Genomic DNA, 18,313 nt, shown 5'->3' with positions numbered 1-18,313 from the left:
GTACTCACGTTGATTTAATCGAAGTCATTTGCTGCCGGCTTCCGATCACGTACAGCTCGATCTGGAAGACCTGCGGCAGCCCACCGTCGTAGCCCTCCAGGCACTCAATCTGCAGCATGTCAAACGTCTGATTCAGTATCGTGCAGTTCGACAGTGGGTCCGGTTTTCCTGTGCGTGGGTCGGTGGGTGTGGTAAGAAAATTGAAATTAATAATGGTGTTGTTGGAGGGAGAGAAAAAAAAACCAAGCTGGAATGTTATGAATGGCAAAGCGCTGCAAATTGGCAGCGGCAAAGTGACTGTTTACTGCATGCTCTCTATAGGTTACAACGTGGCTAAGTTTATTTGCTGTTCGCTGTTTGATATTCGTAAAAATTGGTACAGTGAAGGATTTGGCGATTTGCTTTGGGTAATTGTATCTTTACTTAATTAATAATAATAATTCAATAAAATAGAAATCATAGAAGATCACTATTTGTACACTTATTTATTGAAGTATATTGGGAAAACTTTATATAAATAAAGTAACTTTATAGGAAAAGAAAGCGATCAAAGCAGTGCAGACAAGAAAAAAACAAACTCAATCATGCGATTCATCATCAAACCGATGCCCCAGCTTTACACGAAGAAAACTCACCTGCCGGTATGAGATTGAACAAACAAGGTTCCGTTTGGGCGCCAATTTCGTTCCGTCCCCAGCACAGCAGCGTTCCGTAGTCCTGCAACAAAAAGAGGTATGGAAATGAGAAAATATGCTCCAGTTAAAATGGGCTGACGAGCCAGTGACGAAACTGTTCCAATCCTGCTTCGTAATCGATTTTTGTGCAAAAATTATACTCCAAAAAAACTCAAATATGGAACAGAATGCAGGAAAGCAAAAGGAGAAAGAAACAACAGACAAAAAAAAACCCACGGACAAGAAGAATGTGATTCCCCACCCCACTTCCCACTGCCTTATCTTGGAAAGGATCAAAAGTTTTCACTCTTGCTGCCTTATGCTCGGCTCGGCACGAGTCGGCTGGAGAAACACAGCACCAGTATCGGAACCGAAAATCGAATATCAAACCCGATGGCCCCGTGCGCTCGTTGGGCGAAAACGATGAGCAAAATAATGGGCAGACGGTGAAAATTGGAAGCTCTGCTCCCTTCCTTTGTCACTCTTCGCCTGTACCGGACGAAGAGTTTTTCCCCACACGTAACGTGGTACGGCATGGAAATTGGAGATCAACGAAGGATGATGAAAAATGAAGGGCTTTGACGTGATTGACAGAAGGCACTGTCGTCGGCCGAAAGGTACGGTTAGCACCGATGGTGTGTATTTGTGTGTGTGTGCGCAATATGGATAGGAAATGCTAGTAGTGCTGAACCATCCCGGGGACAACCTCCCACGAGAAGGGTGACCGAAATAGGACGACGCATCATTTGCAGTTGCTCAGAGCTGATGAAGACGTATGACCGAAATTGTCATTGGGCTGGCTGATAAATTATCTTCCGGCGTTTGGCGGAACCGTGGCCGAGCGAGAGTGGGAGGGTTTGGTGATGGTGTGGCATGGTGATGGTGCCGTAAAGGGGAATGTAAAGCGCCAGCGAAAGGGGTTAAACCACATGCGGAATTTGTTTTATTGACTGTTTTGATTGAACGGTTGCGCTGTACAGTGATGAAAAATGGCTTTGGTGGATAAACTAATATTTGATTGAAATCAATGGGAATCCTTGGTACAGTGCGCCCATGACAAGATAAAGATGAAAGATGTGAAAAAATTAATACTTAAGGTTACGACAGCTGATGAATGACTGCTTTGTATTGTATTATTCGTTATTGAAGTGGTTTTAACTGTCGAGCAGCGTGCACCAATCGGATTAGTTAGTTTTCCAATTAGCCTAAAAATTGCCTTAAATTAATAAATAAAAGCGCATGCTCTTTGTCGGCTGTTATTCACATAAACTACCAGATTAAATAGAAAAGGAAAAGTTATAGCAGTAATGAGAACATTTCCATGTAAGTATCAAAGTTTTCAATTCAACAAGAAACACCAAACGCCATTATACTTAAACCGGATAAAACATGAAATTAAAACCACATCCGGATAGTCGCAAATAGCTTCATCACCTGCGGCAAAACCATCAAAAAAGGAGCCCATTTTTGTTGTTGTTGCTGCTTTGGGTTTGGGCACATTAAGGGACTGTTTTAAAATCCTCGAAATCCAAACCGCTTGCTGCGGAATAGAAACAAAAGTTAATGAATAAATTATGAACATTCGGTGCGGTGCGCGAAAGCTCTCGTTCCATTGCTCTCGATCCCATCTGGGAATAATTTGTCCATGCCCTGTCGTAGCCTTGAAAGCGTGCGAAAGGACGGAATGTTCGTCTTGTGATACCGTTTTTTTTTTGGTGTAAAATATCTGTATTTTCCCACCACGAATAAGAAAAGCACACACAAACACACACACACACACACACACAGACACACACACAAAGCACTTCCTTCGATGGTTCGAAAGGTTCGGCAGAGCGGATACAACAAAACTTGGTGTTTTCATTACAGCAAAATAATAATAGAACGAAAAATAAAACCCCCTGGCCTGGTAAAAGAAAGGACAGTTTCCAGATAGCGTAATCAGTGTGATAGCGGATGAAGAATGTTTGGGTCGCTTCAAAGGAGGGAAAATGCTGAGAATGATCCATGGGATGGAAAACGGGAGGGCTCCCTAGCGAGGGCCCTTCCCCCGATGCAGCCCGAGTGGCCGGTGTGTTTGTGAACACCATCATAATTACAAAGGACTTCATTTTTCGGGTGCCAACGGGACGGATTTCTCACCCGGGCGCACGTGAAGGGGCTTTTTTTTCGCGCGTGAAAACCCCGGGAAAACGGATAAAGAATTTAAACCTCCGCTAGGGAGACATAGCTCACACGCGCTCGGGACCGTGGCGTAAATTGTGCGGCCTTGTTTGGCGAGCGGGGCCTGAGTGGGGCTTGCTGGAGGGACTGTACAGACCGGCTCAACCGTTGGTAACGGCCAGTTGTAAACAGGGTTTCGGAGAAGGATCTTTATCAAAGCCTCCGAAGCCCGGAGACGGACCCGATGGGCGATGAGCCGCCAGCAAAGCCGCCGTCAATCTTCCATTCCGGTGGTAATCGTTTTCAATCCCTTTGGTAGAGTTTCAACAACAACAGCGATTGCAGAGAGAGAGAGAAAAAGAGAGAGAAGGAGAGAACGTGCGGTCATGTGCTAGAAGAAAGCGTGACAGGTCCAGAAGGACCATGGGTTGGTTGAAAGCCTTCAGCACTCGTGTCGCGAAACGAGATCTAATCCAGCTAGCGAGCTAGAAAGAAGAATGTAAAAACACACCCCAAAAATAAACAAAAAGGAGACGCTAAAAAACAAAACGGCCCTAAACATTCCGCAGGATTTCGGTTATCAGCGATAACCGGACTATCGGACCCGAACCGTACTCGCGGGGCGTTGGGTTAGAAAGGCGAATCAATGGCACAAAAACAAGCCAACAAACCCTAGGCACCCGTTTTGTCGCAACACAACGGAATAGAGAATGATCCAGAGGAAGGCGTTTTTTTCTGGGTTCTCCTCCCCGCAATTGGTCACCATAACACCTAACCCTTGTGCTTGGCGGAGGCCAACAGCTTTGTGAAGGGTTGCCGAGGTGTAAACAAGAAATTATGATAATTGAAAACATAATAGGTGTCGGTGTTGTCGGTTTCTCGGCACGTGGTCGTTGTACCATGGGTTGATGATTATTTTCCACTCACTGCTCAAACAGACCCCGTGCGGTCGCTTCGGAGCGAGAGAGAGAGAGAAAGAGAGAGAGAGGGTGCGAAAGAAAAATAAGGATAAAACAACCAGATCCATGTGCACCCATAGAAAAGGATTTTCTTTCTCTGTTTGATATGCCTTTCTTGTGCCCCCCTTTTCCATGCACCGACCACAGGGGTTACAGCACCGTGCAGGAGGCTTTTATCGCGCGTGTCAAAGCGAAGGCCTGTTTGGCGAAGTTGGTTTAATCCATGCCTTGTAGAGTGCCATGACCACGGTTCCCCGGGAAGTAAAGTGTCTTGTTTTACACTAAGACGGCGTGTTTTTCCCCTCCTCATCCGTTTGTGGTTTTTTTTCTTTTTCACCGAATGGCGTCTTTAAAAGCCTTTTGAGAGTGGGAAAAAGAAGTGTTGAAGCATTCTGTTGCGTTGAAGTGGAAAGCATTACAGTAGTATGACGAATGGAGGGTGTTAGTTTCGCTGCTTTCATTGGGCGACAATAGACAGGCAGGCTCATTTCGGAAGTGCATTGTGAGCGTGGTGCATACTAAGCAAACAGAAGATTAAAGACAAGCTAATGACAATTAGAAAGTGTATAGATAGCGTAAATATTTGGATAAAGCTGCAAATTCACGTATTTTAAGCTTTTTCCATCCTTCTTACACTTGTGCTCATTTCCTTAAAAAAAGGCATTGCTTATACTACACCAATCCTACCTTTTCCGTCACCGGCTTAAAGTGTGCCACACTCTTGGTCCGATCGCTCAGCACCTCCGAGGCGGGAATGTCGAGACTCTCCGATACGGAGGTGTTGTACTTCCAGGTGAAGGTAACGTTGCTCGGGTTCGCCTCCAGCTCGCACACGATCTTTGCCAGCTCATTCCGGCCCACGTTGTACGTCGTCACCAGCCCGGGCCGACAAACGGGAGCAACTGTAATGGGGGAAAAATGTAAAAAACGTGAGCAAAAAATACCCTACATAAACTGGTTCGATTTAGAAAGTACTTTAAGGAAGGAAGTAGACGCTCAGTGCATAAATTGTGCACCAAAAAGTGTGGTGGGAGGGTGAGTACACAAAATTAGAATTATTATCGGATCCGATCGGAACAGCAGACCTTGGAATTCACTTTCGCCGCAAACAACAGTCTACAGGCCTGACGCTCCCTTCCTACGAACAGTTCTTGGTGTGCGTGCATGGGTGTATGCAAAAGTGGCCCCCATTGCAAACGCCTCGCGAAAGAAGGTGTGAAGATGAACCGTTTGCACCATTTGCCTGATTGGGTATTTAGATTCCGGCCGAGTAGGGCCACTTTGCATTGGCAATGCGAGAATGTGGCTGAAGGCGCTACCCCGAAAGCTTGAAATGAAGATTTTTCCTCCGGATAGCAGCGAGCATTTCCTTTCGCTTTCGGCAGCGTGAGGGTTTTATGTACTTTTTTTTCTTCTTCTTCCGGTCAAGTCCGCCGACGCCCCTTCCCAATGTGCGGAGGAAGGCACTGCTATCGGTTCCATCGGTTCGTAAGACAGGCGGAGCGTAGCGTAAGTAAACGGTTCGTTCGTTCGTTTTCCGGACTTGAAGGCTGAGGCACCTGCACGTGCAGTACCCGGGTACCGGTCGCGATAGGGAAAGCGAATGAAATCGTCGATAAGTAGCAAGCGGTTAGGAAGCGGCTTATCGCACACCATCCAATTCCTTACCGGGGCAATACCGTTTCTCCTCTCGCTAATGGTGCCGAGTGACGGGGGGGCAAAGGAATGGGGGATTAAATTTAGAAGGCAGAAGCCTGGTAGCATCGATATTATTCAATTACCGAATGCACGATGGGAAACTGATGCGGTCCTGCCAGATTTCGGACGATTCCCTTGCTCCCAGCGGAGTTTGCTGAGAGGGGGGTGAGGATTTAGAAGTGGCCAGTACTGCCGCAACAAAGTATGTGTATGTATCCAAGGGGGAGGGAATCGAACAACATACAGTGAGATAAGAGAACGAGGCAGAAAAAAGCGATACTTGCAATCAAAATAAGCAAAAAAAAACAAGGGAAACTCCCTTAAAAGCGAAGGGAAAAGCTCCGCTCGGTTCTGGTGGGATTTTCAATTACCGTCCAAAAGGCGTGCTGGCACGTCGTCGATAACCCAGGGCATTGGAGATGGAGATTTTATCCACCAAATGGCCATCCAATAGCACTTGGTACTTAATACACCTCAAACCCCGCCATATAAGCGGCAGCATTTCACCCCCGAAAGTTGGAGGAAAGCGTTTTAATTGAAAAGTAATACTCAACGCTCGTTACTGGCTGGCTGGCTGGCTAACATTTTCACTCGAGCCGAAAGGGAGAGTTTGTTTTTGCGCTTCGGTTCAATTAGGCATCGGCCCGGCAGAGGCAGATAGAGAAAAGAATAAGCGCAACGGATTAAACTAAACTGTTTGGGAAAAGTGTGAAAAAGTGTAGGGTGGAAACAGCAGGAACAAAAAAAAAATCCAAATGGATAGCGAAGGAGGAACGTTCCTTAGGACCCGCGTCCACGTTGACTTTCTAATCGAAAATGATTTGGGTTTAATGTAGAAATGATGTCGATCTTAATGATCCAATTAGATGGTTTCAGCAACATGCGCTGGGGGGCAACGTGCTAGCTGCCCGGCCCATCGGGTTCACTCACACTATTCGCTTTATCGAGTTATAATGAGTATTAGCGCAAAATTTAATAAACTTTAGGGTGTAGCTTTTTTCCGAGAGCTGCATGGAGCAGCCCCGCACGGAAGGGAATGGTCTCATAGGGCCAGCGTAGAAAAGCGTGCTTTCGCTCCCTGGTGGGTAATTGTACTGACAGTGCCCGTGCTTTGGTGCACAGCAGAGAGAGAGAGAGAAGCCGGGCGGTACCAAACTTTGTTTTGATTTCATTAGCTCGCTCGAAAGGATGCTGTCAGGAGTGAATGAGGGTGTAGTGATTGTTTAAAAATTAAACGAACAACTTTTTGTAATCCATTATGAAAATCTCAAAATGATACGGGCCACGCTCTCCGCTGATGCGCTGAACGCGGTGGTAGCACATCATTGGCAAAAGGTCGGTAATTTGGTTTGAAAATCGACGAAGGTTATGATTTTTGAAATAGGTACGAATTAAAAATGTAAGTCGTGTTTAACTTTATGCACGATTGAATGAAATCGAAATGATTTGATTAGAGGTTAGGCAACAAAAAATGTTTGACAGTTTCAGGATGCTTTCTGAAAAGAGATTGAGCCATTTTTCAATGGTTATAGAGAATAACAATAGATCGAAAAGAATGGTTACAGAAAACTTTTCGATAAATGTTACGCATAAAAAATACTACCATCATCATATATATCATCTGAGACACATCAAAGGTAGAGCGTTCAAGGCGTCAACCATTTAAGAGCTTTCAAGAGGGCTTAATTGTTGAAGTAAGCTTATTTGTGGGAATGTGTAATATTGAAAGATTTGTAAAAAAACAGTCTAAGTCAGATAGTTTAAATGATGGTTTGAACCTGACTATGGATTCTTAGAAACTATGATTTTAAAATTTCTGTAACGTAAACATTTTCATGTGATGTTTCGAAGAGTAAAAGGAAGCTCCAGGGCATAGTCCAAGGCTGTAAATATCTTTAAATGTAATCTGATACAAACGTTCCTCCCTCTTTTCCTCTTTCCCTTTCGTTGCAGATGCAGTGTCAGTGACCGTTTCTCTATATTAAGAGAGCAGCTGCATGGAAAACACTTATCCACACCGTTGGCCACACAATCGTCCCCTTCGCTGAACATGGAATCAGCACCCCCCTAGCTGATGGGCTCATTTCTGTGGAGAGAGGTGGGAAGCAGTTTGTAACAGTAGTAGAAATCCAATCCATATCGGTTAGCGTAATGTAGCGAAGGGAGATGATTTCTTTTGTTTTGCTTGCCTTCCAACTCGCGCGAGAGAGAGAGGAAGAAAACATCACCCAAACAGCACGCAAGCCGTGTGTTGGGTGCTAAATTCCCTTTCATTCACGCTCTCGCCCTTCACGTGGGTGCCGTGTTAATTCAATCAACTTCCGGAAGCTAGAATGGTATGGTAGCCCAGCTTGTGTGCACGCTTCGGGCCATGGGGTTGCTTGCAAAAGGGGTTCCCATCACTGCACACCGACAGCACACACACACACACACTCGGTACGCTGAAACGGATACGGGGTGAAAGAATGGTACGCCTGATGAGGATACCGTTGGCACGGGAATGCCACCCCTGATGGGATGCTTCGCCGAGGATATTGCGCTGACTTCCGGCTCTGGTGCTTCCCTACCATCTTCGCTCCACACCGGAACAAATAGAATCAGCTCCGAAATCGATCCATTGTCACTGTGGCATTGCTGTGCAGGCGGCGGCGGCTGCTGCTGCTGCTGTCGTTGGGCGATAAAATTGATTGTTTTCCTTCGCATCCCCAGTAATCATTATTTTCATCCCGTGCCGTGCTGTGAGCGGGCTGTGTCGGTTGCGCCACTCCTTGTTGCGCACTGGCTGTGCGACACGAGCGTGTCGTCACGTTGCACAGTTCGTCAAGCAGAAGATAGGGCTAAAGGGGGAAAAAGGAGCAAACGTGTGCTAAATTTTTCACACCCACCACACGACCAACGGGGGTGTCATGCGTGTTCCCTTAGGGTAGGGAAGAAAGCCACATGTCAGCGCTTGATAAGCGCGTAGCAGCGCGTCCTTTTCTTCGGGCGTGCCCGTTACTGGGGTAGTGTTTGAACAATAGTGGAGGTTGACTATCAAAAGTAACAGTAAGCCTCGGTCGTCCTTGTGCCGATGCTGGTGTGATAGATTGACCATCTGGACCATATGGTGTTACGTTTCCTTTCTTGCTTTCCTTTCATGGTGAGATGGCACACGGTACGGTACTATTGCACTCACACTATATTGGGTTCGGTTAACAAGCATATCGAGAGGGGAGTTAATTTTTCATACCGCAAGCAAAATATTTCCACGTGAAAAGTTATGAAAAACCATAAAATGCCAACAATACCATCGTTTGGCCACTTTGCGCCGCTGCCATCGCCACTTGAAGCGTGATGTGAAAATTCCGCCCACTTGGGCATTAGTTTGTGATTTTTATTTTCCACTCAATGAACAAAGTCAACGCAAGGAAGAACGGGCAACATTTTCAAGATGAAGCGAAGAGCTGCAGCGATGTTATGCGGCAGTTTGCGATAAACTTACAAACGTTACAGCTAACCGTTGCGAAGCCAAAGTATGACGGAATTGAGTGGAAAGAAAGGGAAAAGATAATACGGTGGGATTGCTTTGGAGCTGGTTTGTCTGAGAAAGGTAACAGCCAGCTATACAATCCTTAAGAATACGTTTAAGATTTATACGGATTTTTTCAATCCTTTCCATTTGAGATGAAAATCAATGGACTGAAAAGTGCTGCGACAAGCGCAATGTCAAGTACGTATGCAGTGAGGAATGTTTTCAGCTGAACAGTAGCTCGACAAAGTATCGCTTTTTGCCGTTTTAACATGAAACTATGCTGAGTTTTTTAACAACAAAAATAAAAAATAAAAACTTTTTTTATGCTTCTTGTTTTGTGGCATCTGTAACCAAAAGAACCCCCAAGACGCTCATCCTTAAACAACTACCAAAAAAAGAGGAAGTACAAAAGAAAGTTCACCATTGCAAAAAGGACAGATGAATTGTTAATTCACCTCTAGATGTCTTAATTTCTGCGTGACATCGGTTGGTGTCTTCTTTTTTTTCTGGCAATGCTTTTTATCGCGCGACACCTTCCACACCTTAACGGGGAGACATTGTCACACCGTCGCTCGACGAGAAGAATGGAAGAATAATTTCATTTCGGTACCACGCACGCACTGCCAAACGGCACACGGCACAAATGATGCGGGCAGCGCCCGGATGCCCGGCACACATTTCCACACCACTGTCGCAGGCTGCAAGAAAAAGGTCCCATTCTCAGCGCAGGATGGATGGATTCCTGCCATCACCCGGCGCAAAAACAGCAACGGAAGCCAACACCGAAACGAAATGCTGCCGGTTTTTGTGGCTTCGCCTTCACAGGAAATGGGTTCCTTTTGTTTTCTTCTTCCTTACACACCGGGATCACGACAAAACCCGTCTCCGAGGCTTCTTTTCGCAAACATAAATCCATCTCAAGAGTCGCACCGTCGGTGTCGACCGGTAGACATCACCCCTCCTGCCTCTGCCTGCCGGAACGCCAAATGGTGAACGGAAGCTGATGCTATCAAAATTAAAATTCCACGTTAAACTCACACCAGCCACGCCACTACTGGGGCCCGGGCCGGAAGAAGCGTCTCGCATCTCAGGACTTGTTTTTTTGCTCGCTCTTTCGCTTTCTGCCCGTGAGTTCCACTCTCGATTGCGAGGGGCGCTAAAGGCTAAGCGGGGCGATGGGCGTGTGGTCGACCGTAAGTCGATGGTCGTTTTGATGTGAAATAGTCGTCGTCGTCGTCGTCGTCGTCGTCGTCGTCGTCGTCGTCGTCGTCGTCATTGGAACGCACCAAAGTCTTGCTAGACCCACCCGAAAGCCGGGTACCAACGCCAGGACAGGACAGGTGGTTGTGTCGGTGCGGTCATCCAAAGCCGGACTCCCTTACCCTTATCCAAGCGCCGCGGGAGAGATAGATTGTAGCTCCAGCGAAAGGGCCCGTAAGCATCAAATAGAGACGATCCTTTTTAACACCACAAATCTAATTAAGAAACTCACTGAAGCTTTCAACGCGCTTTTCTTTTTGGTTGCTACATCGGTCTGCCCGGGTTTGGTGGAAAATGGGCGAATGAAATGGTACATCCTAGAGCACGCCAAGCACGGCCATCGTTGATGGCGGAGGAGGGTGGTGGCTGTGTGCCGCAGCGAAATGGACGAAAATTGTGTCTTCAGAAAAAGTGTACCATCAAGCGAAGAGCGGCGACACTCTCGTACTTTGAAGTGGCACGATAGAAAGGACAGTTGCGCAGGAACAGAAACCCCCGTGCGTAACGAACGGTTCTGGTTGATCCTAGTTCGTAGTGCGATGAAAAATCAGGAAATGTAATAAACGAAGAAACCCTTCACCTCTGAGTGCGGAATGATCAGCCTACGGGAGGCGCGGCGGGCAGCGTTGGAGTAATCCACTCTGACAATGCGAGCAAAAGCTTTGCCAGTGTGCTGGATGCTTTAGTAAATTTACTGAAAGAATGATGGTTGGTTTTTTGTGTTTTGTTTGTGGCTATTTTATTCGCTCGAAGTATCTTTGGGACAATCGTTTTTTGAAAGTTAAAACGCTTGAAAAATTATCAATTTAGAAATAGCCAAAAATGAAGATATGTAAGAAAGAAAGTAAGAAAAATAAATAAACTAGTCTAAATAACTTAACTGAAATAATTATCACAGTTGATAATTTAAATGTTTTAAATTAGGCATTGAGATTAATAATAAATTTCAGCCCAATACAACAAGAATAATTTGGAATGGTCGAGAAAAGTAAAAGAAGGATTTCCTTACACTGTTAAAGCTAAGGATAAATCGTAACATTTGTTTTTACTTTACCAGTACCAGGGAACAGGTTCCATACACAACCAACATCAAACAATCTTTCCAGGCTTTGAATACATCGTAAAGAAGCACTCTTTCAATTCTCCTCGGATCGTCCATCATTCATGCACCTATTGATGTTTTACTTCTTCTGCATAATGCCCAAAATCTCTATTCATTTCATTTTCTACTACCAGGCTCTTCAAGAGGATCTCAAACGGTTTGCCTTCATTTAGGGCTTAACCCCTCATCGGTGAAACATTATGCTCATTGGGAGGCATTTTTTTCAAACGTCCATCCATAGCCACAAATAAGAACAGTGAAATAAATAAATTCAAGCCCGTAGGCATGTGCTGCAAATGACCGGCAGATTCCCTCATTCGTTCCATTTTGTTTTTCTTTTTTTTGCCAACACAACCATACACGGGGACCCTGCAGCACTTCGCCTGTTTGCAGCATCACTGCGGCAGCACAGTAAACGACGTACGCATAATCAGCATAATCAGCAGCCCAGGGCAGCCCACCGGGGCAGGGGGACGGCAGGGGCAACAATACCATCATCATACTTACACTTTATGTCCAGATGGACGGGGTTGCTCTCCCCGTCGCCCTCCCGGTTGCTGCCGACGCATGTGTACTGTCCGGCCCGGTTGCGGCTCACATTCTGCAGCACCAGGCTCTGGTTCGATACGGTAACGCCTTCGGAAGGATTGTTGACCAGCTCCTTGCCCTGCAGGGAAGTGAGAGAGAGACAGAGAAAGAGAAAAATGATGCAACGCAATGAAAGTAAATGTGTGTGGCGAAATTGTCCCAGCATTGCGAATGCTAGCTACAAAAGCTACTAGCCCAAAAATTATAAGAATGTCCCATTTTTATTGCACACTACAAGAGGGCGTCTTTTGCCGATTTTATAACCAAGCAAAGATTTTTTTCTATTTCCTTCTGGCAATGTTTCTTGGATGTTGCTGGGAAAAAGGAAAAATGACCCGTATGGCCTTGCTCAAGATGAAACATTATTCAGAAACAAACCTTAGAAAAAAACAACCGTCCCTTCCGGTCACGGAGCATTTCCGCTGTGAGGTTAACAGGGCGACGGAAAAATGTTCCAAACAAAGGACAAACCCCAAAAATAAGAGAAGGACAAGAGTGAACAACAGCACACACAGGGCACCTCCCCTCGACAAAATACGCCTTTAAGAGTGAAATAATTATGACGACCTTTCGCTTCGGAGCCGTTTAATTTGGTACGCACTTAATCTACATCTTGGCTTGGTTTTGCGTCCCAACCGATCGCTTTCGCTCATTTGCAAAATGCGATAGGGAGTCAGTTTCCGTGCCGGCGGCCCCCAGCGAAAGCTACCCGTGTCCAACGTTTGCCCAAGATCTGTGCCACGGATAAATTAGTCTCCCCCCCGGTTAGCTTCATCGCGCCAGGACGTGGTGGGAGACGTTCCTGTACGTTCCTGTCCGAAAAACGATGATTCCAGCGACTATAAATTCATAGCAGTGCCTGTTTGTCCTGTCCTATCATACCCGTCGGTGAATGTACGACAACCGTCGCAAGATAGCTCTCTAAATTAATAACATCCAGCGTGGCAATAAAAGAAGATAATTAGTGTTACGCATCACTTTGACCGCTGGCACTTTTTGGTATCTAGCTCACTGGCCTCTCCATTTAGGCCCCATTATTTGTCCTATGTGTACGTTTTTTTGTTGTTGTTGAGTCCCATTTCCGTTTTACATGTACTGTTTTGCTTGTAGTCGCTACCACGATTTCAGTGGGAAAGTGTGTAAAGGTCAACTCTCTATACGGTGGAAGGGAAATGAAACGATGTTTGGCTGACGGTGAAGAGAGCGGGAAAGGCAGCAACTCGCAACAAAAGCATTAGTAGTGGAGGTCATTACCAAAGAACCATCGTACCATCGTGTTGTGTTTTGGTAGAATCGGCTATGTCCGGCACTGCAAGCGAAAACGCAATTTATCCGGGTGGTACGGCCGCACCCGAATGGGGCACTGGTTGCTGGATGGGGCAAATTCGTAATAAAACAAACGACATCAGATAATGGCGGGGTGGAGGCGCCTCCACCACACGCTCGAATGTATCATTTTGCCAGACGATCCAGACATTAGGATGACACATGCAGCATCAGGGTCAGTGGCAAGTGATGACCCTTTTGTAAGGATGCAGGCTTGCGGGGATTTTCCCTCCTGTTGGGTTGTATATGCGAACGCACAGCAAAAAAACCGGGCAGTTTCCTATCTTTTTTTCCTGCCCTGTCCAGCTACAGTGGTCGCTTGGCACCAGGAGTTGGTGAGTGTTGGGTAAGAGTTGCTTCATCATAAAACATAAGGATTAATTTGTTTTTATGTGTGCCACGGGGTAGCATTTAATTTTTCTTCTCCCCATCCCTTGCATGAGATATTCACCGTGTGCCTTACAGGTTGTGTTGTATCGTTTGTGTGTGTCTGTGCTTTTTGTCTCTTACTCTACAATCAGTAGAAGTTACTTTCTGGTTGCCATGCCATGGCCATGCGCTACTGTCGGTCACCGGCAACACTTACGTAATGACGCCAGATCACTTTGTACACCCACGGGTTGGATTTGATGTTGCACTCGAAGTACACGTCGACCCCTTCCGGGATGGAGGAGGTGTAGTTGTAGTTCGTACCGTACTCGAGCGTCACCACGGGAATGTCTGCAAATGAAACGGCGCGAAAGAGAGTGAAAGGGTTAGCAGGGTAGACGATAAATACTAGGAAGTAACAGGAAAAAACAGAGGGTTGAAAATAAAGGGCTGCTCCGGACAAAAAAGAAACACACAAAAAGTACACTCCTGAGCGGAGTTTTTCGAGCGAGGGCGTGATAGTTGTAAAATTAATTAACAAACGAATACGTGGTGACCATTTAAAATGGTTAAAAGGTTGTTTTTCGGTGCGGTGGGGGAGTGTTTTTGTTCCTGTACACAAGCAATGGGGAAAATTCCCACGCGTCTCGGAGTTGTAGTTGAAGGGGGGGACGATGAAGAGTGTACAAGGACTTATAAAAAAGTGCACCGAATTAAGAGGATCCGGGTTGAGTTGAGCAGCGAGTATGAAAAGAATGTTTATCCGGCATTAAAAATGTGCTTTAGCTGTTGTTTAGCTTCCACGGGATCGTCGGGTCCTCTCTCCCCGGTGTGGTGAACTTTCGCACAGGGCAGGTAAGAAACTAAGGAAGACATTTGTTTGCGCTAAAGCTTCGAGCGGGTAATGCCACAGCTGAGGATAATTGCATCATAAGGAAGTGCGATGCATTGTTTTGCGCAATCTGTACAGGGTAGAGCCATTTGTGGGACATCTTTTTGGGGTCTTTTTCTCTTTTCTTTACATTGCCGTCAAAGGGTTTGGTGCCAGTTAAACGATAAAGAGAACATGTTTATTACTAGAAAGCTGGTAGAAAAGAGTGCGGCCACCTGGTCTTTTAGGATAGCACGTGAAATATGCATTTTTTTGTGACGTTTAATATGACTGAAAACGTCACTCATTGCAACCGTGACTAATCTCAATGGCGGGTTTAATGTCGTCCCAAAAATATGTAGCAAAACATGGCTGAAAAGTCTAACAAACACTATATGCTATAAATACAGTATACTAATTTAATCTGAGTTTCGCAAAACGTGTGCAGCACATCGTACAGCTACTGTGGATGTATTAAGTAAGCTCTTGCATGATGCTATGATCGCATATTTCGTTCGCTCAATCATTAGTATGCCATCCCACGGATCAGCACCCTACCACTGCCGATAGTGTCACCGGAACGAGGAAAGATGCAAAATCATCAACCATGCTAGCGAGAGCTCATTTCGTACCAATAGCGGACCCAAACTCATCAATTTCCTTTCCCAAAAAGCTATCACCAAACATCCAAACGGTGACAGCAGAGTGCCACAGAGTGCAGTCTTCAACGATTTGGCCCCTCAGATTGCGGAGCAAGAGTGGATGGGGTTGGTGAGGCGTGGATCATTCTTGATGCGTCCAGCTGTACATGACCACCGGGTCAGAGTACCGTACGATCCTGGGGCTGTTTCTAAGCGCTGGGTACGGTCCAAGATCAAAGAAGCGCTGAGTAGCTAACAACTTTCCCGAAATTGCTTCTCAAAACCCAAAATTCGATGGGGCTGGTACCTACGCATTGGTTTCTCACTTGCCAGCCCCCCCCCCCACTGCCCCGCACATCCGGTGTTGCTGCAACTGCTTTTGGCACGAAGCTACCCGCGTCACCTCAGTGTTGGCCGAGGCCCTTTGAAACGGTGAACGATGAATAACTTTCCAAAGGTCCGAAAAAGTGCCGTGTAGTAAGTTTATATGAGCTTTCATAACGCCGTTTCACGTACGGGCACGGGTGCACTGCGTGTTTGCGTTTGAGCAGAGATTGAAAGATGTCGGGGCATGTGTAGTGGAGAGTTTTCCTAGGGGCCCTAAACGAAAGGGTTTGTCGAGTTTTAATTAATATCAAACTCGCCCCAAACAGTTCGACCGTTAAGCAAAGCTGTTGGGGTAGATAATATTTCCTATATGTTTTACCGGTTTCATAAAAACCCCGTACAAAATCGATTGCTTATATCGCATGACTCGAACTGTCCATGCACTGCAGCTTGATCGTCTGTGGAAACAAAAAAAAAACAAATTTGTTTAAAGTTCGCCTAGCTATCGACGGGGTGGTGCCTCACGCATTAGCGCGCTTGCAAGAAAAGTACCGAACCAGACAGCCATGAATAAATCATGAGAAAGTGCCGCTAATGTGCGTCCGCTGGTCGGCCACACGGGAGCAAACAACGGCGACAGCACAGCGGCCCCCCAGGGCACACAAAGTCCTCGGGATGTTTGATTCCGTTATAAAACCATAAACTTGAATAATAAGCTAAGCCCACTCCCCTCTTTCACGCTTAATATCTGTTTTTCCACCGACTTGATGCCGTCCCGGTAACAAGTTTATCCACGTAGTATTATTTCTCACTCAGGCAGAGTATGGCAAGGCTCCCGTTAAATGATGCCACATACATATATACACACACACAAACACAGGTACAAGCCATGCCCGGAAGGGGTGGGTGTAAAATAACGAACCACCGGGCAGCCGGATGTAATGCGGTGGGTGGGGTGGGTTGTGCACGGGAGTAGATTTCCTTGCGGCATTTCCTTCAAATGAGATTTTGCACAAGCTGGCATAGTGTGGAATGTGTATGATTTAGGTATTATCCTCAATGCCGGGGCCCGGGCAGGATGGGACCGAGGGCGGACGAAAGATGCCCGCTGGGAAGCGAGAGAGAGAGAGAGAGAGAGAGAGACAGGAGATTTGTTTACTCGGTGTGTATCCTTTCGAATTGTACAGTATTCATCCTTTTTTATAATTAGCACCCGAGCCGTCTGGGACAGTACAGCGAAACGTGGGACGCACATTACACATTCCAAGCATGTTGCAGGGCCAAAGAAACGAGTGTCCCCAAGGGCAAGAAGGGGAAGAGAGGGAAGGGCAATGTTTAGCTGTTAGGATTACAGCGAAAAAGGATCTTTTGATATCATGCGCAAGGTACAGGGCACCATGGTGATGGTGAATTGAAGGTTAGTAAATCGTTTTTCAAAACAAGCATTAAACATTGTGAAATTAAGATTAGTGTGCTTGAAGACATTGTTTTGAATTAAGTAATATTAGTAAAATTTTCAACGAAAAAAACTCTCAAAAGTGCGCTGCAAGATCGTTTTATTAAATTAATCTTTTTTTTTATTTCCGAAGCACAAAGTTGAAGCAAAAGATTGTACATTAACAAACGTTAAAGTTACATTGAAAACCCGTTTAATCTCGAAAGCTTAAAAAAAAAACAGAAAAAGCCACACCATCATGCTGGAACGTATAAAACGTCTGTTACATGGCACGTAACGAATTAGTACAACCTATCAACAGCACCGGACGCAAGCAGACGGAAGCACGATGGAACCGCATCGCAAAACCTTCCGAACAATGAATCCTTCCCGCGAGAGAGAGAAAGAAAAAAACAGAAAAAACGACATAACCCTCTTCCCTGCATAGCAACAAACGATGCCGACGTCGCTGGAATCGGTCTCCTAATGACACCGAGGCGTACTGCGATGACAGACATGACAGTTACACCCGTATACCCGGTCCCGCAACACGACCACCGCCCGGCGTCGATCCGCCAGTACCGCCGGTACCGCCACCAAACCGTGGCACACTGAGTGACAGCGAGCTCGCTGCTATTTTGCTGGGAAAGTGTCCAATCTGTCCCGGAAGGGTTGAGCAGCAGTGTGCAAACCCACCCCCTCGTACTCCGGCTGACCGCTACACGCGTGGGAATTTTCCCAACCCTGTAAAGGAATGAGCGTGGTGGGCAATCCCATCGTTGAGATGGGTTTTAAAAAAGGGAAACAATCGACCTACAAATGGTCGCAAATTTGATTAAGGTTCCGCAACGCTACACTTCACCGGCGCCTCGGGATGGAGCCAAAGCCACACGGTTTTCATCGCGCACTGCTACCAAGAAGGTCAAGAGTTTGAAAAACAGATGTAGGAAGGGTGGCGTTATAATCCCACGGTTCCGGGCAGTGAAAGACGCGAAAGACCTTCTTCACCCGTCGAGTTTACCATGGGGCCGTGTTGGGCACCGGGGATGAAAACACGGCTTTCGCTGTGCTACACGCTACACCACCGATGAGATTCAAATGCTCCGGCAATGAGCCAGAAGGGATGGACGCTTTTCCACACCGTACGATAGAGGCGCACAGCGAAAGACACCCGAGAGAGAGAGAGAGAGAGAGAGAGAGAGAGAGAGAGAGAGAGAGAGAGTTTGCCGCTCGTCCCAGGGGGTAGGGCGCACTGTGGTTATGGTATGGCAGTCGCGGTTGTAATGAATTTTTAATTATCTTCATCTACATTCACATGCGGCGATGGGCTCCAGCGGGAGCAAAATTAACGCATCAAACACGGCAACAGACGCGGAACGGAGTGATGAG

At 46.3% G+C, this 18,313-nt stretch overlaps 1 protein-coding gene across 4 annotated transcripts in view; it reads right to left on the bottom strand.

Annotated features, from left to right (window-relative positions):
* Window positions 1-18,313, bottom strand: part of LOC120894409 (nephrin-like) — a 129,720-nt gene that overhangs the window by 12,794 nt on the left and 98,613 nt on the right. For all 4 annotated transcript variants that reach the window (XM_040296967.1, XM_040296964.1, XM_040296966.1 and 1 more), the window contains exons 9-13: window positions 13,868-14,001; window positions 11,875-12,034; window positions 4,484-4,698; window positions 636-717; window positions 9-168 (exon numbers count right to left, since the gene is read on the bottom strand). In XM_040296967.1, coding sequence (XP_040152901.1) covers window positions 9-168; window positions 636-717; window positions 4,484-4,698; window positions 11,875-12,034; window positions 13,868-14,001 — 751 coding nt within the window. The remainder of the gene's footprint in view (window positions 1-8; window positions 169-635; window positions 718-4,483; window positions 4,699-11,874; window positions 12,035-13,867; window positions 14,002-18,313) is intronic.

The sequence above is a fragment of the Anopheles arabiensis genome, chromosome 2, assembly GCF_016920715.1.
Source record: "Anopheles arabiensis isolate DONGOLA chromosome 2, AaraD3, whole genome shotgun sequence".
Lineage (NCBI taxonomy): Eukaryota > Metazoa > Arthropoda > Insecta > Diptera > Culicidae > Anopheles > Anopheles arabiensis.
The sequence above is the reverse complement of the archived record's forward strand: the minus strand, read 5'-3'. Positions and strand labels throughout refer to the sequence as shown.